We start from the raw sequence: 22094 nt of genomic DNA, 5'->3' as shown, positions 1-22094 counted from the left end.
TTTTGCCGCTGCCTTGGTGTGGCGGTTCTTGGTGCAGAGTCAGAAAAGCACCATCAATCTTAAAGCCGCTGTTTTGGCCGGAGCAGTGGGTTGCTCAGATTCTAGCGCCGGGAATCAACAAGTTGGACGTCCATTCAGAAACCCAACTATAAAGACGGTAATTATAAAGACCACAGATGGATAAATTTATAACGAAGGGAAGAAAACAGCCTAAAAAGGCTGAGAATACCCAAACTCAGAACGCCTCTCCCTCTACAGGGGATCACAGTTCCTCATCAGAAACAGAACAAGGCCTGATGGAGAAAGACTGTGTTCCATTAGCAGAAGCTGGCTTTAAAAAGTGGATGATAAGAAACTTCTGGGAATTAAAAGAACTTGTTCTAACCCAATGCAAAGAAACTAAGAACTTTGAAAAAAGGTTTGACGAAATGTTAACCAGAATACACAATTTAGAGAGGAATATAAGTGAATTAATGGAGCTGAAAAATACAACACGAGAATTTTGCGAACTATGCACAAGTTTTAACAGCCGAATTGATCAAGTAGAAGAAAAGATATCAGAGGTCGAAGACCAACTTCATGAAATAAAACAAAAAGACAAGATTAGAGAAAAAAGGATAAAAAAGAACGAGCAAAGTCTCCAAGAAATATGGGACTATGTGAAAAGACCCAATCTACGTTTGATAGGTGTACCTGAATGTGACGAAGAGAATCAATCCAAGCTGGAAAATACGCTTCAGGATATTATTCAGGAAAACTTTCCCAACCTAGCAAGGCAGGACAATATTCAACTCCAGGAAATACAGAGAACACCACAAAAATATTCCTCAAGAAGGCCAACCTCAAGGCACATAATTGCCAGATTCACCAGGGTTGAAATGAAAGAGAAAATACTGAGGGCAGCCAGAGAGAAAGGTCAGGTTACCCATAAAGGGAAGCCCATCAGACTCACAGCAGATCTCTCAGTAGAAACCCTACAAGCCAGAAGAGAGTGGGGGCCAATATTCAACATCCTTAAAGAAAAAAACTTTCAACCCAGAATTTTACATCCAGCCAAACTAAGCTTCATAAGCGAAGGAAAAATAAAATCTTTTGTGAACAAGCAAGCACTCAGAGATTTCATCACCACCAGGCCTGCTTTACAAGAGCTTTTGAAAGAACCACTACAAATAGAAAGGAACAACTAGTATCAGCCTTTCTAAAAAATACCAAAAAATAAAGAACATCAACATATTTAAGAAATTGCATTAACTAACGGGCAAAACAGCCAGCTAACATTAAATGACAGTATCAAACACACATATATTGTTATTAATTTTAAATTTAAATCGACTAAATCCCCCAATCCAAAGACACAGACAGGCAAAAAAAGCCAAGACCCATTGGTATGCTACATCCAGATCCATCTCACATGCAAGGATACATAAAGACTCAAAACAAAGGGATGGTGAAAAATTTACCAACCAAATGGAGAGCTAAAATAAATAAATAGAAAGCAGGAGTTGCAATTTTTGCTGATAAAATAGATTTCAAAGCAATAAAGATCAAAAGAAGCAAAGAAGGATATTACATAAAGATAAAAGGATCAATGTAACAAGAAGAGCTAAAGATCCTAAACATATATGCACCCAATACAGAAATACCCAGATATATAAGACTTACAAAGAGACTTGGACCCCCACACAATAATAGCGGGAGACTTCAACATCAATATTAGATAGATCAATGAGACAGAATGTTAACATCGATATCCAGGACTTGAACTCAGATCTAGAACAAGTAGACTTAATTAACATTCATAGAACTCTCCACTTTAAATACACAAAATATACACTCTTATCAGTACTACATCACACGTATTTACAGGTTTAAATGAAATATTGGTTGGCTGCTTGTTAATTATTTTATTCCCTCATTTTTTTTTATGTCTCTATTATTAAACACAATTACAGGCATACCCAGTTTTAGACTGCATTCTAGCCCGGGCAATAAAGCAACACCCCTGTTCTCTCTCCCTCTTCCTCTTCCTCTTTCTTCCTTTCCTGTATTCTTTTTCTTTTTTTTTTTTTAATTCTTTTTTTTCCTTTCAAAAAAAAAAAAAAAAAAAAAAAATGAGTTCCCTAAGTCCCTAATTCATAGGTTCTTTTAAAAGGAAATTAAAAATTATAATGCAAAAGGACTAGGACATTCTGTTTTCACTACCCATTTAAAGCACAGTGTAGGTACATCTATCTAATTTGCAGACAAAAATAAATGAAAAATAATTGCATCTCACACTTGCATTTATTTAAATTGTAGCTCTAGCTTGATGCCCAGCTCCTGAACCAGACCTGTTAATAGCTCTGTGAAGACAATTACCATCCCTGATTATCTTGTATCCCCCAGCCTAGGTAATACTACCTCGTACAGATTGGTTCTCAATAACTACCTAAATAAATGTGCTTCTTGAAATACAAAATCTCACCAGCCTTGCCAACATTGCAAAACCCCGCCTCCACTAAAAATATGAAAAAATCAGCCAGGTGTGGTGGTGAACGCCTGTAATCCCAGCTACTCGGGAGGCTGAAGGAGCAGGATCTCCTGAACCTAGGAGACGGCGGTTGCAGTGAGCTGAGATTGCACCACTGCACTCCAGTCTGGGCAACAGAGTAAGACTCTGTCTCAAAAAAGAAAAATACAAAACCCCATCATGGTTATTTTTCAGATGGCTTTGAAATTTTATTTTGTACAAAAGAGTATTTGACACACGGAGACAAAGCAGAGAGATCCTTAGAAGTCATCTAATAACACCCCCATTCTCCAGACACCTCCAAAGATAACATTTGCAAGGAGGATACACTGTCTACATCCTTTATAGGCTTCTTGAGGTATCTTTGAAGACAGAAGTAACAAAATTCAATCTTAATAATATTCACAAAGAGGAAGAAGGTGCAGTGTTTCACAGCACCTGTCCATGCAACCATGCATGGGGCCCAGGTAGATTCCCCAGTTCCCCCAAGCAAGAAGCAGGTCTCAATTCATTCCTTCATTCAACAGACTTTTTTTTCTGTTTTTTTTTTTGGTAGAGTCTGTCTCCAGTCTGTTGTGCAGTGGCACAATTCCGGCTCACTGCAACCTCCACCCTGTGGGTTCAAGCAATTCTCATGCCTCAGCTTCCCAAGTAGCTGGGACTATACAGGCATGTATCAACCATGCCCAGCTAATTTTTGTATTTTTAGTAGAGAGGGGCTTTCGCCATGTTGGCCAGGCTCGTCTCCAGCTTCTGATCTGAAGTGATCTGCCTGCCTTGGCCTCCCAAAGTGCCAGTACTATAAGCATGAGCCACCGTGCCCAGCCTCAAGACATTTTTGAAGGTCTGCTGTGTACCAAACACTATTCTAGGTACTTGGGATACATTAGTGAACAAAAGAAAGATCACGGTGTACACCTACATTTTAGGCAATAGTTAAGTGGCATCTAATAAAATAGAAGAGTATCTGTACATTTTAATAGACTACATAGAGCATAACAGTCTAGGTACAGAATTGATAGTACCTTGGATATCCTTAAGCTAATGGTTCTCAAACTTGGGTATGCTTCAGTACTACCTACAGCACTTTTTAAAACTCAGAATGCTGGGCCCCGTCCTCTACCATTAAAAAAAAACTCAGAATGCTGGGCCCCATCCTCTAACATTAAAGCTAGAGGGTATGTTCCCTATTTGGAAAACATCTTTCATACATCTAAATGCCAATGTTTTCCTTAAAGAATTTTTAATCATGAAGGTCAGGTTTAGTCTCAAAGGAACTCTTTTTTAGGTCTATGAAATAGAAGTATACACAGTATATATAAATAACAGTGACTGGATTAGTAATAATTCTACAATATTTCTTGTGCTAACTGTATTTTCTAGAATTTTTACAATAACCATGAATTCCTATTGAAATAAGAGAACAAAAATGTTATTTTAGAAATTAGTTATGATTATTAAAAAGACCTTCAATTAGAAAACTATTTTAAAAATCATCAGTTAATATACTGCATAAATTAATACTGAATGATTTTTTCCCTAGTATATAATTCAAATAACTTATTTTAGCATTTCAGTTTAAACCTGTTTGGATTAAGGATTAATATCTGTGAAGGAAAAAAAAATCTGATTTAACAAAGAAAATAATAAAAACAAAGCTACAATCATTTCAATAACTGCATAAAAATCACATTTACCATTATTCTACCTGGCAATTACTTATGTCTATACTTTTACTTTTCAATAAATGAATGCAAGTTATTCTAATTACTGCAAATGAAGAAATTAAAGCCTGGCTCAATGGTTCACACCTATAATCCCAGCACTTTGGGAGGCCGAGGCGAGTGGATCATGAGGTCAAGAGATGGAGATCATCCTGGCCAACTTGGTGAAATCCCGTCTCTACTGAAAATACAAAAAACTAGCTGGGTGTGGTGGCGGACGCTTGTAGTCCCAGCTACTTGGGAGGCTAAGGCAAGAGAATCGCTTGAAACCGGGAGGCGGAGGTTGCAGTAAGCCGAGATCGCACCACTGCATTCCAGCCTGGCCATAGGGCAAGACCCCAACTCGAAAAAAAACGTAAAAATGGTTTATGTTTTTTGAAAGACAAATTTAAAATGTCTAAGTTTTGGGAAACTTAGGGCACATCCTTGATGTATGCATAATCATATGGTAATATCCCTGGGAATACCAAGGTAAGACACCACCCCAAACCTGTCCCATATTAACCACCTTCAAGGATATCCCAATCTAAGAAATATGCCGTTATTAATAAAGTCCACGTTCCAGAGATGGGACTAGAATTTAAAACATAATCAGCTAGACAACGGTGACTGAAACAAAATCAACTAGGTTAGGAAATCAACTGTCTTTAAAATGACAGATTTACTCTCTTACCATTCAACAAAAATTCCAGAACATCTCTTGAAATGCAGGCTGTTTTAGTACAAGTCATTTTTAAGGGGGGCGGGAAGGAAGTACCTGTATGTGTTACATATAATTTATAGCCAATTTTCTCAAAGTTAGTCCCTAAAACCATAACTCCATATACTATCTATACTGAAGACTTCCTAGATGCCCACAATATACCAAACTACTTTATAGTTTACTTGTATCTTCCCACTTAATCTCCTAACGGCCGTATAAGGTACCTACTACTACAATAACCATTTCACAGATGAAAAAACTTAAATGCAAAGTGATTACTTTGCCCGAGGTCACACAGGTAAGAAGTTAAGGATCCTGGATACACAGATATCCAAGCTATAACACTTAAACTGAGGCGCTTAATCATTATCTTGATCATGGTTTTGCTGTTCGAATTATAAATTTTTCACATTTCAGGCAATATGAACTAAGTTTTCTTGCCAGTAATATTTGAACTAATATAAAAAAGATGAAAACTGGGGAATTAATACAGGTACTTTAACAAATCTTTGTCACTCTAAAATCACACACCATCTGCAGTGTTACACTTTGAGCACAGAAGGCTGAGAACTTTTGCACCAGCACGGCCGCAGGGATACAGTTAAAATTACGGAAATACTGCATTAACTTACAGTTAAAATTATCTACGGAAATACTGCATTAACTTACACGGGTATTGTATTAAAAGGAGGAGAAGGAAGGTTTTTATCTGGTTTTACCTGCTTGGGGTTTGTTTGTTGGGGGTTTTGTTTTTTAGGTTGTTGGGTTTTTCTTCCAACCAGGGAGGTAGAGTGAACCAACAGATTGGAAGGTGATAACCTAATCCTTCCCTACTCCTTCCACATACAAGAGCAAAGCTTGGGTGCAAAGGCCGGCGGCGCGAAAGTGCCCAAGAGTTACGCCTCGCGGGTTCGGCCTTTGCTTGGAGTGGGTGCGGACCCGACGCCACTGCTTCCCGCCCCGGCGAGAACCCCTCGGGGACCCACGGCCAAGGCACTGGGAGGCGGCGGGTCCCGCGCTAGTCCCTGGGGCGCGGGACACGAGGAAGAGGGGATGGGAAGCCCCGCAGCCCTCTTACCGAGCTCGGTGCCCCGATTGTGCGCAGACATGGCGCGGGCCGCTCCGCAGCTGCCAGCTAGTGGGCGCCCGCCTCTGCGCGGCGCCGGGCCCTTCCGCCTTCCCGCCCGCCCGCGCGCTCGCCCCGCCCCTGCCCGCTCCAGGGGTGGAGTCGCGGGCCTGGGCCACGCGGTCAGGACACTTGGACTGCTGCTCCGCGAGGAAATCTCGCCGCTCCCCTGCCCTGTCTTCTCCAAGAGATGCGGAACGGGAGCGCTACCTAGCTCCCGGAAATAATGCTACCAACACCCTTTTAAAAATACTGAAATTGCCAATTGAAACGTAATAAAAAGCATTCCTAGAAACTTTTAACTGTAAGATTACATAACGAGGGAGGGGATCCAACTGCAGAGCTCTGCAACTTCAAATCTGAAATGTCAGCAGTGATCCCGTATCTTTGTTAGGGAAACCAAGGAGCAATCACGGGCCCCAGGGCACAGTGACTTCTAATCTACACGTCATGAAAAGCAGCCGTTGTGTGGCCTGGAGAACGAAGGGCTTAGAAGTCAGTGGACCTGGTTTCTTAGCCTAGCTCCAGCAATAATTAAATGTGTGACACTGGGCAAATGAACTGCTTTTCTGAGCTTCATTTTTCTCATCTATAAAAGATGACCTTGATAATTTCTTGATTCTTTAAAATTCTATGATCCTATAATGGTAAAATTCTTCAGCCTGATTTCTCTGTGACCAAGAAATTAAAATCCTCGAGTCACTCCACAGCCTCAGTATAGTTAACTTACCTGTACTCACATTTAGAGGCACCTCTGCATGAAAGCAGAGTACAGTTAGTTTTGACTTGTCTACCATGAGCCAGTGAGTGTGCTAGATGCTTTCATACATCGTACATCGATGTATGATAGCATTTGAGTCTCTGAACAATCCTGCCAAGAATGTATTTTATCTCCATTGCTATACCTTTAGACATCAAAGTTCTGAATAGAAAGGCATCCTGGTATAGTGGAAATACAGTGGGCTCCAAATAAGCTGAACCCATTAACATACCAGCTCTTCCATTTAATACTGTAACCTGGTGGTTCTGGAAATAATAGTCTGCCTACTTACCTGTAAAATGGAGATGATCAAAATATGTTCACCTTGCAAAGCTGTTGAATATATGCAAGGCACCTAGTACATACCATGGCATACAGCAGATGCTTAAAAAATGGAAGCTGTTAATGTTATTGTCAGGTTCACTCAGTAATTACTGAGCTGTTTTAAATAGGCATAGTAATCTTTATATACTCCTCTACACCGAGCTTTCAGCCTTGTCCACACACAGCCACTGTTGAATGTTTCAAATGTGTCTAGATCCTATTCATACATACTATAGCACTTACCTTTTTTATGTATTTATGTGTGTATGTGTGTATTTATTTATTTTGAGATGGAGTTTCACTCTTGTTACCCAGGCTGGAGTGCAATGGCGCGATCTTGGCTCACCGCAACCTCCGCCTCCTGGGTTCAGTAAATTCTCCTGCCTCAACCTCCTGAGTAGCTGGGATTACAGGCACGCGCCACCATGCCCAGCTAATGTTTTGTATTTTTAGTAGAGACGGGGTTTCACCATGTTGACCAGGATGGTCTCGATCTCTTGACCTAGTGATCCACCCGCCTGGGCCTCCCAAAGTGCTGGGATTACAGGCTTGAGCCACCGCGCCCGGCAGGCTATTTATTTTTTGAGGCACGGTTTTGCTCTCATCACCCAGGCTGAAGTGCAGTGGAGTGATCTCGGCTCACCACAACCTCTGCCTCCCGGGCTGCAGCAATTCTCCTGTCTCAGCCTCCCAAGTAGCTGGTATTACAGGCACGCACTGCCACACCTGGCTTTTTTTTGTTGTTGTTTGTATTTTTTTAGTAGACACGGGGTTTCTCCATGTTGGTCAGGCTGATCTCGAACTCCCAACCTCAGGTGATCCACCCATCTTGGCCTCCCAAAGTTCTGGGAATATAGGCGTGAGCCACAGCACCCAGCTTAACACTTACCTTTTTCATATTAACCTTGAAAAACAGAAAAGCAGGCAATGAAAGCCTGGAGCTGGCCTGAAACTCATAACTGGACCATGGTTTTCCCTGGTTAAACATATACAGTTTCACAGAACATCAGCCAAGGCCATTGTGAGCATAATGAATCAACAAAAACAGGACTATTCATAATCATGTCTGATAATAGAAAACCATGAATATTGTCCAAATAGCCCCTATCCTAGCTAGTATGACTTCTTTACCAATCAGTTCTAGTTTTGCTCCATTTCTCTGTTTTAGATAAGAATTAAGATACCTATTATAGAATTATCACCAGTTCCTACCATCATCCAGTCCAGATCAAGGTCTTTCTTTCCTTGAACTTTCCCAAATCACCTACGATAGGCCCAAATCCTATGTTGCTTCTAACACCCTCTTACTGAGATACCTCACATTAGGTCCCCATGGCAAGCATTCTCCCTTGTTACAGTAAGTCAATAAACCCAACGTTGTCCACTTGTAGGTGTGTTACTGGTGGCCTCTGGCTGGAGAGCATTGACAACTCTAGAAGATACAAAGGCAATAAATGAAATTCTATTTTTAAAAGTAGACACAACTCCAAAACAGAGTCCATGCCATTCATTACGTAAGTGTATCGGTTTCTTTTTTAAGTTGTGATATCCTAACTTAGATGAAATATCAGAATTAGGGCAGCCTCTTAAAGCAAATGTTTTAGCAATATATCGGTCAAGAATTTCTCAAGGACTTTTTCTAAAATAGACCTGTTGAATGTATTAATCTCAAATTAATCTCTGCAGTTTAAAAGTATGTTAATTTGGCAATAGTAGGAGAGACGACAGGGACAGTATGCAAAAAATGAGTTTATTTCACAGAGAAATGTTCCTATATTTCACTTTGTGAAGATTTCTTTTAAATTTATTGCCTTCTGAAACTAATGAAGTATCCCTAAGGCAAGTCCTCTCAAAGAAAGATCTATAGACCACAACCTGGGAATCACCGAAGAGCTTTTTCTAAAGCAGATCTGGACTTCCTCATAGTCCTACTGAATCAGAATCTCTAGGACCTTGGCATCTGTAATTTTAATGTTTCTTCAAAAGATGTTTATTCAAAATAAATGTAAAGAACCACAAAGGAGGAGCAGAGGAAAGTAAACTATGCATGCCAATCTGGAGCCATAGCCCAAACTGACTCTTGTAAGAGTAAAATTGCTTTTAAAGTATTACATGTTATATTTTTTAAACCATGTAAATTTTGCACGCTATTCCTATTCATTGATGTTTTTCACTGTAAATTTTAAATTGCCAAATAAATTACCTAATTGTCTTTCCACCCTCACTTCTCCTTTAATTAAAGCTCTATGAATAGGTAGTATTTATCTTGAAGCTTCTAAGAACCTACCAGTCCTGGGAGATAGGAGTCAAACAAATTTCAAGTTCCAAAGGGCATAGATCATTTGCGTTTGGTTCATCATATGTAGGGTCTAGTATAGTAGTTGGCACATAGACTATAAATATTTGTTAGATGAATGAGTGTATATTGCTGTCTTTGCTACATCTCTTATACTGCCTATTGTTTTATCCAGTCAAATTTCATGTGATATAGTCTGTACTCCTATGATTTCTAAGAACAATTATTCACAAGTTCATTAGGTAAATAACCACTTAGACCAAGAACTGTCAGCCAGTATTTCTAGGTCAGATGGAGAAAAGTGTAGGAGCAGGGAGGACTATAAAGAATGTGAATATTTGAGTCAAAATATTTTAGAACTAGAGGGAGACTAATAGAACATCCAATTCGTAGTTCATGGTAAAATTTAAAAAAAAAAGAATTATACTGGAATCTTTTATGAAGCTAAATCTATTCAATTTAAAGAAGTCCTTCATTCTCAAACTATGTTGTTAACTACCAATTTGAATTTTAAAATGTCCTTTTATAACAATTTTGGTGATAATTATTTTTTTCTTTTTTAATAGCCTCAGTTGGCAAGAAGCCAACCATTTCATCTCCTCTCCCCCATTTCAAAATCTATTGGCCACAAAATCTTAACGTTTGGGAATGACTGATAGAATATATAATACTAGCTACTATTAAGTGCTTCCTATGAATTAAGCCCTTTCCATAAATTATTTTCATATTTGTAAGATTTTTCCTGAAAAAATCTGTGAGAACTCTTTTCTCCCTGTACAGATAAAGAAACTGAATCTAAGAGAGATTCGTCTGTAAGTGCTAGAAGACTGCTTAAAACCTGGCAATATATAATCACATACTATTCCCTTCTCTCTTGGAAGCTAAACTTATTAGATAGACAATAAAACATCTCTGAAATTCAGGTTTCCCATACATGTAACAGAGATAATTACCTATCTTATTGGATTACTGGGAGAGATTAAAAGGTGGCACATATTTTAACATTAAAACCTAACATAAGGCACTTATATCATTTTCATACTCATCCTTAAACTAAAATCAATTACTTTCAACTTGCCCACATTCTATTCTCTCATTAAAGTACTATTATCGTTCATTAGCTATCATTTAGATGCATACTTAGGCCTTGTTTCCAAAGGTAAGTTTGTTAGATGCCTCCCAGAACTCTACTGATACAAAGTCGCCTCAGCCGAAGTAAGTGACACTATGGCACACTTGCAATTAAGCATTCGTATATTAAATACATAACCAAAGAAAAGCTAAACCCCACTTATCTGCGAATGGTCTTGCTTTAAGAATGTTTTGATGGGTATCGCCCCAGTGTAGCACAGACATGCACAGTAACACACAGTAACCTAATAGGAACTGCTTCTTAAGGTATTAATCCCCTAGGTGTAAAGCATAAGCAATGTACCTAGCAAAGAAATATTTTCAATTGGTCTTTTTCAATGCCTCATTTTGCTGTTGCTCCCTTATGAAAAACTGTATCCATTTCCCCCAACCTTGGTCTCAAAGAAAAGGCAGCTAAATACTTCCATGGAATTTGAGCAACTACTGAAAGATGTAATCTGTAATTTGTTATAAATTATGGTCCATCTTTACTATGCTATTTTATAAACATTAAAAACAATGTGTTTAACTTTGCTGACATGAAAAATATTCTTAAGAGAATTGAATGACCACGCTCAATCCTGGCTTCCTGGAAGAAACCTCTGGATAACACTAAAATAGAGAAGCAACTGATTCATAAAAAGGTAAATTAGTAATATTAGGTGGGAACTTGGGATACCATGACCTTCTAGAAATTAGGACCTAGAGAAGATACTCCAGAGGATGAATGGATGGGAAACCAAGTGAAAGCTGGATTCTTCCTAGGTAACTGAGTCTCACACCAGCTAAAGCTATACACAGGTTCACTGGAGAGGTAAGAGCTTTGAGTAGGTTCCTGCCATGTCCCACTCTTCAGTGGAGGATGGCCTGCTGCATATGAGATAACTGGAAAATAGTCTTCCTGGTCTCACATGATTTGGTGAGGAACTTGTTTCAACAACTGTTGAGTACTCACAATATACCAGTCACCTTTCCAGGGAAAGGGAGAGTATCAATGAAGGTGAAAAACATACAACCTAACTTCGAATAGTGTTAACAAGTCTGAATAAAATAAGACTAAATAAGAAGTGACAAGAGATGGAATACAGACCAGCTTGAGGCCTGAATGTGAACAAAGGATCAGCCACGCAAGCCTTTAGGTAAGAATGAACAAAGTAGCAGAAATATCAAGTGAAAAGGACTTAAGACAGAAATGAGGCCACTGTGGCTAGAGCAGGGCAACAAAGAGAAATATGAAAAAGTCACAGAAGTTATCAAGAGCCAACTCACTGTAAGAATTTGACACAATGGGACGCCATTACAGATCTTAAGGAAATTATCTGGTCTCTTCATATCCTAAAGCAATACCTTTCCTACTGTGTGGAGGATGGATGGAACAAGAACCAGGTGAATGAGTAGGGGCAAGAGGGAGCGGTTACCAAGAAACTGAGAAATAAAGGTAGCCTGCCGAAGGTGGTAACAATGGAGAGGAGGCAAAGCACAGCTTCGAAAGAGCCCATAGGATTTGCATATAGATATGGGGATGAGAGAGAACCAAAATGATTTCCATGTCTTTTAGTTTGAACAAGTAAGTATAAGTTAGTACCAGTTAGTGGAATGGGAAAATGTTGAGGGAGAAATAGGTTTGATTAAAAAATCAAGACTTAATGATAGGTAAGTCTCAGAGGTTTATAAAAGGTTAAGATGGAGCACTCAACTATGCTGTCAAACTCTGTGCTCAGAAAAGCAGACCAGGTAGACAATTTAGAAGGTATCAGAAGATACTGAATGTCATACAGCAGACGATATTTTAGAGAGAACGGAGCTAGAAAGTACAGTCCAGATCTGAGGTTAAGAAAAAAAGGAACTGGCAAATACAGGAGTCAGTAAGGTATAAAAAGAGCATAGTTTCATAGAAGCTTTAAAAAAAAAAAAAAATCAAAAACAAGGAAGTGGACAATTATTGAATGCTGCTGAAGGTTTAGTGAGAACAGAAAAGTGACCACTGCTCTAGAAATATGTACTTGAAAGTTTTGTTAAATTCTACTGTAGGATTCTACCATTACAATTTGTGGTGAGCAGACTAATGACTAATAGCCCCCACAAAGATGTCCACATTCCAATCCCCAGAATCTGTGAATATGTCACTCTATATGGCAAAAGGGACTCTGCAGACATGATTAAATTGAAGATCTTGAAATGGGAAGATTATCCTGGATTATCCAGGTGGGCACAATATAATTACAAACCTCCTTATAAGTAAAAGAAGGGCAGCAGGAGATGTAGAGTCACATTAAGAGTCAGAGATTAAAAAATGGAAACTGCTGGATGTAAAGACAGAGGAAGGAACCGTGAGCCAGGGAATGCAGCTGGCTTCTAGAAGCTAGAAAAGGCAAGGAAACAGATTGTCCTGTGGAGCCTCCAGAAGGCTTGCAGCTCTGCTGACACCTTAATTTAAGCCCGGCAAGACCTATTGTGGACTTCTGACCTCCTGAAATATAAGATAACGAATTTGTGTTGTCTTAAGGTACAAATTTGTGGTCACTTGTTATACCAGCAGCGAGAAACCAATACACAAAGAATTGTACCTGTACAGGGTCATTAGACTTTTATGAAACCTAAGTAGAAATTCCCTTGGTTCATAAATAACAGGCAACTTCATGATTCCAATCTGATAAATACCAAATTTTATTGAGGGTAAATCAGACTCTATTAGAGTCTGAGCAACCGCTGATACAATGACAACACTGCTGCAAACCAGAGGTTCAAGCATGTAACAAGCTGACATGAAAATACTACCACTCTATGAAAACCCATGTGGATCACCAGTTGGCTCCCCTAAATTTCTCTTGGCCCTCACAGGTTGTTCACAGCCTACAGTGCTTTCTTCTGGTTATCACAAATCCTCAAAAATTAATCTTATTCTTTGGTTGATTCGTATTGCTTTTAAGAAAAGTTATCAAGGGTCACTCAGAGACTGATCAGGAGTAAAAGCAAGTTGGCAGAGATTTTATTTATTCATTTCAAGTATTTTCAAATTACTAGTCTAATATGCCCTCTATAAATAAATAACTTATAAATAATTATAAGTCTGAACTCAGTTGATCTAATTTATTAGAAGGCTGATAAAAGGGCTTTCTGAATGCTACCCAAATTTAAAGAATGAGGTAAATTCCATACTTCTTAAACCACTGCAGGTCTATAGTAATCCCATTTTTATAAAATCCATTCTATCTATCCGTATATACATATAGAGATGCCCTAATGTGCATTAACAATCATTCGATTTTAAGGTTTTTGAGGAGTGGTAGGATTTTAAGTGATCATTCTGCTTACTGCTAATTTCAGTTGATTTTCCCCCCCATAACTAGCATGCATTATTTAAATATATCATTTAAAAACACATGCCAAGCACTTCTTCTATCCAATCTGGGAATAGAGGAAGTAAATGAAACACTAGTAAAGGACATGAGAATTTCAAAAATTCAGTACAAGTAATGAATCTCAGTACTAGAAAATAATGTTACTATAGATTATTTAATCAGCTTACCTTTTGCTATGGTTATGATACAGAAAAACTTTCTGGCTATTTCCATTTATAAAACTCAAATTAGGAGTTCTTCCCCCCAAAAAACTTAACATTGTTTTGTTTTAGAGGCATTTTATTTAGACAACTAAAAACAATTAGATGTTCAGAAGCAGTGTACAATGAAAGAGGAATCAAACCAGTTACTTTATCATGTATTCCCTCTTCTTTACCACTAAAGCCAAAAAAAAAAAAAAGAAAAAAAAAAGGCATTCTGCTTTAAGGAAGAAAGTCAAAAAATAAGCCAATATATTTTTCTTCTCCATAATAACATAAACAGCTACAAGAATCCTAACTGATAATAGAAATTGGATGTTGGCTTGTATATATTCATTAAAAAGATGACAGGCCACTGTACAACAAGAGGATAACCACCTCCCTTCATATGATACTCGAGTTTTCACTTACAGGTAACACCAAGTTAGTTGTTTCAGCACTGGAGCTAATTCATTTTCCCCATTATTTACTGCTGTTTCTGCATTAAGCAGAGAGTAACTCTGGAAGGCTGATGCTTTTCTCTGCTTGCTCGTTTTAGTCCGTAAGTTGTATACTAACTGCAGCATATGATTGATATTCAGGCCTTAACGTCAGGAGTTGAAGAATAGATGCAATCTGAATTCTCTGATGCAATTTCTTCTACAAGTTAAAAAAAAAAAAAGTCACATTAGTCAACTTAATAAAAGCAGCAATCTACATTTCTGTTTAAGAAGGAATAAAAAAGTGCTTTTGAAGCTTAGTATGGTAAGGGGAAGAAGAGAACAACTTGCATGCTATTAACAACTAGAGACGTATGTCATTGAAAAGGATTGAAAAGGCAAAGAAGAAAGAGTTCATGTGTTTTATCTGCTAGACTATCTTACACCATAACTCAACCTCCAAGGGTCCCTTTCTGGCCTAAATTTTCAGTGACTCCAGCTATCTAATAAGCCCTTAATTAAAGTCATGTCTTTGAAAGATCTGGCCCTCTCTTTTAGTGATTCAAATCCAAATATTTAATGCTATTTAAAGCAAAACGTTAACCATCAACATTAAATTTTAGCAAGAAGGCAATTTAACAGTAAAAAAATTTAAGGAAAATTCTAATCGGGTAAATGGTAGTAAACACCTTCCCCTTCTCCCCAAAAATCATCATACCCAGTTTCTCGTAGCAGCAATCTCAAATCTTCCTTATTATACCCCCACTCATCAATATCACAATTCTAACAAGTCTAACAAAAGACTCCCAATTCCATCTACCATTTTTGGTTCTCATTGTAATTCCCTTATTAAAAACTGCATGTTTGGCTGGGCACGGTGGCTCATGCCTATAATCCCAGCACATTGGGAGGCCAAGGGGGCAGGTCACTAGGTCAGGAGTCCAAAACCAGCCTGACCAACATGGTGAAACCCCATCTTTAATAAAAATACAAAAATGAGTGGGGTGTGGTGGCGTGTGCCTGTAAATCCCAGCTACTCAGGGGGCTGAGGCAGGGGAACTGCTTGAACTTGGGCGGCAGAGGTTGCAGCAAACTGAGATTACAACACTGCACTCTAGCCTGGGCAACAGAACGAGACTCCATCTCAAAAACAAAACAAAACAATCTGCATGATCACTCATCTGGACTATAATGCCCCCTAACTGTCTATGTTTACTCTTATTCCCAGTCCAGTTCTTTCTACATGCTACAGCCAAGGCAATATACATATATTTTAAGACAGAGTCTCTCTTTTGTTACCCAGCCTAGAGAGCAGTGGCACGATCTCAGCTCACTGCAACCTCCACTTCCTAGGTTCAAGCTATTCTCCTGCTTCAGTCTTCTGAGTAGTTGGGATTATAGGCATCTGCCACCACACCCAGCTAATTTTTGTATTTTTAGTAGAGACAGGGTTTCACCATGTTGGCCAGGCTGGTCTCAAACTCCCAATGCAATCTTTTACATTCCTCTTCTTAAAAAATCAAAGGTTTCGCATTGCTTTTAGTATAAAACTCCCCAAGTCCTGATATACCAAGAGGCCCTCAAATGATCCAGCTTCTCCAGCTTCACTTTGCCTTTGCTCTTTAACCTCAAGGAACGGAGTTCTCTTAGTACCTCATATGCTATGCTCCTTTTTGGTTCTGCGCTTTTAGTTAACATAGGTTTCCTGCGATAAACTTTTCCATCCTGTCCCTATCAACACCCCATCTCATGACCTTACCGAAATCACTCCTGCTCATCCTCAGGTCCCAGTTTAAATATCACTCCTCTAGGAAGCTTTTTAAAATTCCCCTTACAATAATTTGTTTGTTTTGGCATGTCTCCCAAATTAGACTCTAAGCTCTGAGAGAGTAACCACATCAGTCGTGCCCATACTATATCTCTGTGCCTATTACTATGCAGAAGGTACTTAAATATTTAGTTTATAAATATATATGTATGTATAAATATTTAAACTTTCCATTATTTAAATATGTTCATATTCAATAAATTTCTTCTGCCAATGAGTAAAACTTCTGTCAAAGTCAATTTTAAATCCCCCAGGACTCTTACAAAAGTCAATTCATTAGCATTTACCTAGCTCCTCTTCTGTTGTCTCTGGAAAACCAATCTTTGGCTTTGCCAGCTCACCACTATCTTCTTCTGTAAAAAGAAAAGCAGTGATGATTATATGAATTACACTATTACAAGTAATTTCTAGTGTTCAATAAGCAAGAGTAACATAAAACTATTCCAAGCAATGGCTATAAAATATAATAGAAATAGCTCGTTTTTAAATAATTGTGATTCTAAAGTAGTATGTCTTTCTTAAAAATTACTTTTGGGTTCATACTGTAACTACTTAGGGATTAGTAACTAGTTATCTGTTTTTATTAAAAATGTGTTTACTTTTATTGGTGAGTAACACTATTCAGAGATCAGATACATTTACTGATAAATTCCTTATATTGCCTTCAAGCAAATTTTGAATTAGATCTATTCCAGTCATAAAATGTGCTAGTAAAAAATTTAGAAAGAGACTAGATAGTACAACATATCATATTTCGTTGTTTTTTTTTTTTTTTTTTTTTTTTTTGAGACCGAGTCTGACTCTGTCACGAAGGCTAGAGTGCAGTGGCGTGATCTCAGCTCACTGCAACCTCCGCCTCTTGGGTTCAAGTGATTCTTGTGCCTCAGCCTCCCAAGTTGTTGTGATCACAGGCATGTTGCCACCATGCCCAGCTAATTTTTGTATTTTTAGTAGAGATAAGGTTTCACCATGTTGGGCAGACTGGTCTTGAACTCATGGCCTCAAGTGACTTGAACTCCTAACCTCAAGTGATCTCTACCCACCTTGGCCTCCCAAAGTGCTGGGATTACAGGTATGAGCTACCTCACCCAGCCATACAACAAAAAACTTCAAACAAACACAAGAACACAACTCTTTCTCTGGTCAATTTACAATCCTGAGCTTCTCTCTGCTTAAACCATAATACATAATTTAAAATTTATAGAAGACAGATACCCTAAAATAAAATTAATGATGAAAAATGACACAAAATCATACATTTTTAAAATCATATAATTCTGAATAAAAATTCTTACCAGGAAGCACACATTTCCAAAGGCCATATGTTTTTCCTACCACGGTTTGCCATAGTCTCAATGTTCCATCTTCAGAACCACTGGCATAGAGTTCTCCATCAGGACTAAATCTCACACAGTGAATAGGACCAAAGTGTCCCTTGTAGGATTCTGAGAAAGAAGAAGGCTATTAGATAATTTTAACTATTAGGTTAAATATTGATATGGTAAAAAATACTGTCTGTGTTATTGGGGAGATGAAAAATTTTTAAGGACAAACATTAAAAACTTTACTTAATTAAAAATAATTTCTCATCACAAAAGTGGTACATCACTGAACATTTCTCTGTAAGATTACTCCTTTCCAAATCTAGCACACATTCTAGTTGCAGAGTGTCTCTTTAAAAAAGCAAATGAGGCTTCATGTCTCATTAAGAATGGAGAAAAAGAGGCAAATGAACACCCTATAAATTCTATAGAAAGTAGATCTAAAGGCTTATCAGTTCAATCTCCAATTTCCATATCCTACACTGCCTATTTCTCAGAAAACCATTTTTATCATGACTCTAGAGAGCCACCAGATGGAGCTCTTTCACACACTTTGCCTCTTAATTTCCTACCAGGCTATCTACAGTCCACTGTCACACAGAAAGGCGAGATACAGGATCAACACTGATCCATAAATATTTTAATCTATGGAACCTAATGAGAAAATGTACACATTAGGAGCGATATTATATTCAAGTAGTACCTTTATGTATGAACCTTTCTCATTTAATTTCTAATGCCTCATCACCTAACCAGTTCTCAAAGCTCCTTACTGGACCAATGTTCCTATTCTGTCTCCCATCTCTGTCCAACCAGAGAATAGAAAAGTTGTAAGAGTAGAAAAACACAGCTTTTGGAAAGAGAAACGCTGGGCAGGTCTGGTATTCACTGTGACTTCAGATCTCAGGCAAATAATTCAGTTTTCTCATCTTGAAAAATAATAAAATACGGAAACAAAACATTCTAAAACTTTGAAAACTGGCATTAAATAAAAGTAACAGAAAAGAATATCTGATTTATAAGTCGCTTGTATTCAAGTAATAAAAGCTTAACTATAAGCAATTAAAATAGATTCTACATGGTCCGTCACCAAGGTTCCATTTGTGCAACCCAGACAAATCAATGTTCCCCAAGAAACAAAACACAAAAAATTATCTTTTGTTCTTTGTGTATAATTCTAGCAAGCTCAGTTCTTTGAGTGGTAAAGCAGGACAGCTAGAAACAGATAAGAACAAGAAGTGACAGCTTACAGACAAAAATATATATTTATAAAAGCTAAATATATTTTTAAATTAAAAGCAAAAACTATCTGGGAAGGCTAAAAGTAGACACTGAGAACCACATGTAGCTATGTGAAATATCTGGTCCATCAGATAAATATATGTTAACTTCAAACTAATGCACAGGCCTTTTCTTTCCCCTTACAAAGGACTGTTATAAAAATGAAAGCAAAACTGAACTCCAAAATAGAATAAAATAAATAAAACACAGAAAAATAACTCTCCAATTCAGATTCCTAAAGGTATCCCTGCAATATGCTATAGTAGTTTTTCCCACACACATTGTTCTTTATAGAGTCTTAGGGATTCCTAAGTTGGCCAAAAGGAAGACGGGCCAAGTAGATGGGGTTACACACCGACAACATACTTCAGAAACAATGGATCTCCTTGCATCTGTTTAACATATGACTTTGACATAAGATTCCCCCCTCCCTCCCAGCCAATAAAGCCTAAAAACCATGGTACTATAATGCATAATATCAGCATAATGATGCACTTCAGTTAGAAGGACAAATTTCTGCATACTTTGTGTACAGATCTATAAAAGCATCTAACCCAAATGGTTAAAACTCCTTTACTGTTTCACTTATAAGCACCAGGTGTTAAGTTAGCTGAAAAATTGGCTTTCAGCATGTTATATAAATGAGGTGTTAATTACTGGAACTTAACATGTGATAAAGGTAATCACATCACTGTACGGGAGGACAAAGAAAACAACTCACCTAATTCTTCTCCACTATTATAATCATACTTATAAAGTTTAAAATCTTCACCACCTGCAACAAGAAATTCTTTCTCAGGATGAAGAGAGGCAGAATTGATGGTTGCAGGAGCTTCAAAGGATTTAATTGGGTCCAAACTGAAAAAAAAAATTAAGTAGTATTTACAAATCTTGAATATTGTATAAATAATACAAGAAATTAATGAGTTATTTAAACGGTTCTTAAATTCTGAAATCCGAGGAACAATTAAATATACATTTACTCAAACATAAACACTGATGTAAAAAAGCTCTATTAGCAAAACAAAAATTCAGATATATACTATGCCCAAGTGGAGCTCATCTCAGGAATACAAAGACATTTTGATGGAGAGATATCCAGTTTATACAGTGAATGTCTGCTTGGAAATGAGTGTTGGCTAATTAAAACAGTATGAATAATACATTTTGCTTTTAAATAAATTTCACCTATATTGTTTCATTTTTCTACAAGCACATATTATCTTTGTAATAGAAAAAGTTTTCACAGTAGATAATGAATTAATATAAACAATTATATATGATCAACTGCTTAGGGTTTAAGCTCTTCAGCAAGATAAACTTTCAATGTCATAAAATATAAACTGCTAAAAAGTTTTTACCATAAGGCAGTTAAAAACGAACAAAATTTGGGCTCTAGTTACATAATAAAAATCAATGCATAATAATAGCTTCATCTTAAAATTAATTACAGTCTGGACATTAGCTCTTTTTCAGTTTAACCCTAAAACTCACGAAAGGCCTCCAATACGAAACATTATAGTATCCCAGCTCCTAAATGTTTCTGATCATCATACACTTTAAAGCATGATAATTGATGTTAGTCATGACTTACGCAGGATCACTACATAACAACGTCTGGCTCAAATGCTAGAATATTCAATGGGCCAGAAAACTTTTGCCACCAACATGGGATTTGTCTAACTGCAGAAGTGAATGAGCAGCATTAATATACCAATTGACAGCTCCAGGCAATAGTATTCTACTATTATCAGATCACTGTATGTGTACAAACTCCATGACATTCTTAATTGCTCTCCACCAATTTTACTGCCTTTTCTTTCCTTCTCCCAGTTTAGTGAAGTTTAACTCTGTAAGTAGCCCTTTAAACACATGGTTAAGACACTGGTCAAATAGCAATCAAAGTGTAATGTGGTATAATCTTTATGGAAATCAATTAAGTGTCATGTGTAACTAAGAACTTTAAACCCATTTTTACCCTTTGAACTGATAATTCTACTTACAGGATCCTATCTCGTGTAAAGAAACACTCAGAGATGTACCAGAGCATTCACTGCAATGCTAAAATAGGGAAACTAACCCATAATTTAATACAACCTATAATGCAATATAGTGTATCAACTAAAAATGTTTTCTAAGAAGTTTTAAATAGCTAACAATATTTTTAAATTAAAAAATCAAAATGACATTCATTATGGTCCTAGTAATTAAAGAAAAAAACACAAATACTGTATACCCACAAACACAACATAGAAAAAAAGACTAGCAGAAAATATAGCTACCATTAACATTCTTGCACCTATGGTTATAATATTGAGTACTTTTTTTCAATTATGTTATATCATCTAGTCTTTCTACAAGAGTATTTACTACATTTAAAGTTGCAAAACTTGAATCTCTTTAAAAAAATAATTAAGTCTGCACATAGGAATGGAAATAAGATTATTCCTTCTCTAAAATTTTAAGGTAAAAATAAATAGTGGAATCCAGATCACACTGTTTTGTTTTTTGAGACAGAGTCTCACTCTGTCACCCAGGCTGGAGTGTAATGGCATGATCTCAGCTCACTGCAACCTCCACCTCCTGGGCTTAAGCAATTCTCCTGCCTAAGCCTTCCAAGTAGCTGGGATTACAGGTGCCTAACACCCACCCAGCTAATTTTTTTTCTTTTCGTATTTTTATTTTAGAGACAGGGTTTCACCATGTTGGTCAGGCTGGTCTCCAACCCTTGACCTCAAGAGATCCGATTACCTCAGCCTCCCAGGGTGCTGGGATTATAGGCGTGAGATACCACGCCTCAGCCCACACTGGTTTTATATAGTAAAAAACATCAATTACAGCACCAATCCAGTAGTTTGTTGTTTTTTGTTTTTTTTTTTTTTCCTTTTCTTCAGAGGAGGTCTTGCTCTGTCACCAAGGCTGGAGGGCAGTGTCAAGATCACAGCACACCGTAGCCTCAACCTCCCAGCCTCAAACAATTCTCCCATCTCAGCCTCTGGAGCAGCTGGACTATAGGCGTCTGCCACCACACCCAGCTAATTTTATTAGAGATGGGGGTCTCACTGTGTTGTTCAGGCTGGTCTCAAGCCATCCTCCCACCTTAGCCTCC

General features: G+C 37.7%; 2 protein-coding genes across 7 annotated transcripts in view; both read right to left on the bottom strand.

Annotated features, from left to right (window-relative positions):
* The window catches only part of DERA (deoxyribose-phosphate aldolase), a 123514-nt gene extending 117267 nt beyond the window's left edge, over window positions 1–6247 (bottom strand). For 2 of the 6 annotated variants that reach the window (XM_032253746.1, XM_032253744.1), the window contains exon 1: window positions 6015–6134. In XM_032253746.1, the coding sequence (XP_032109637.1) occupies window positions 6015–6045 (31 nt within the window). In that variant the 5' untranslated portion in view covers window positions 6046–6134. Of the gene's footprint in view, window positions 1–6014 lie in introns of all 6 variants that reach the window. The other 4 variants (XM_032253741.1, XM_032253743.1, XM_032253745.1 and 1 more) reach the window with 4 other exon arrangements.
* A 7949-nt stretch (window positions 6248–14196) lies between these two features.
* The window catches only part of STRAP (serine/threonine kinase receptor associated protein), a 21365-nt gene continuing 13467 nt past the window's right edge, over window positions 14197–22094 (bottom strand). Inside the window, exons 7-10 of the mRNA XM_032253740.1 lie at window positions 19707–19843; window positions 17678–17827; window positions 16670–16735; window positions 14197–14774 (exon numbers count right to left, since the gene is read on the bottom strand). Coding sequence (XP_032109631.1) covers window positions 14713–14774; window positions 16670–16735; window positions 17678–17827; window positions 19707–19843 — 415 coding nt within the window. The 3' untranslated portion in view covers window positions 14197–14712. The remainder of the gene's footprint in view (window positions 14775–16669; window positions 16736–17677; window positions 17828–19706; window positions 19844–22094) is intronic.

Source organism: Sapajus apella, unplaced genomic scaffold, assembly GCF_009761245.1.
Source record: "Sapajus apella isolate SASKATOON/1434 unplaced genomic scaffold, GSC_monkey_1.0 scaffold84, whole genome shotgun sequence".
Classification (NCBI taxonomy): Eukaryota; Metazoa; Chordata; class Mammalia; order Primates; family Cebidae; genus Sapajus; species Sapajus apella.
The sequence above is the reverse complement of the archived record's forward strand: the minus strand, read 5'-3'. Positions and strand labels throughout refer to the sequence as shown.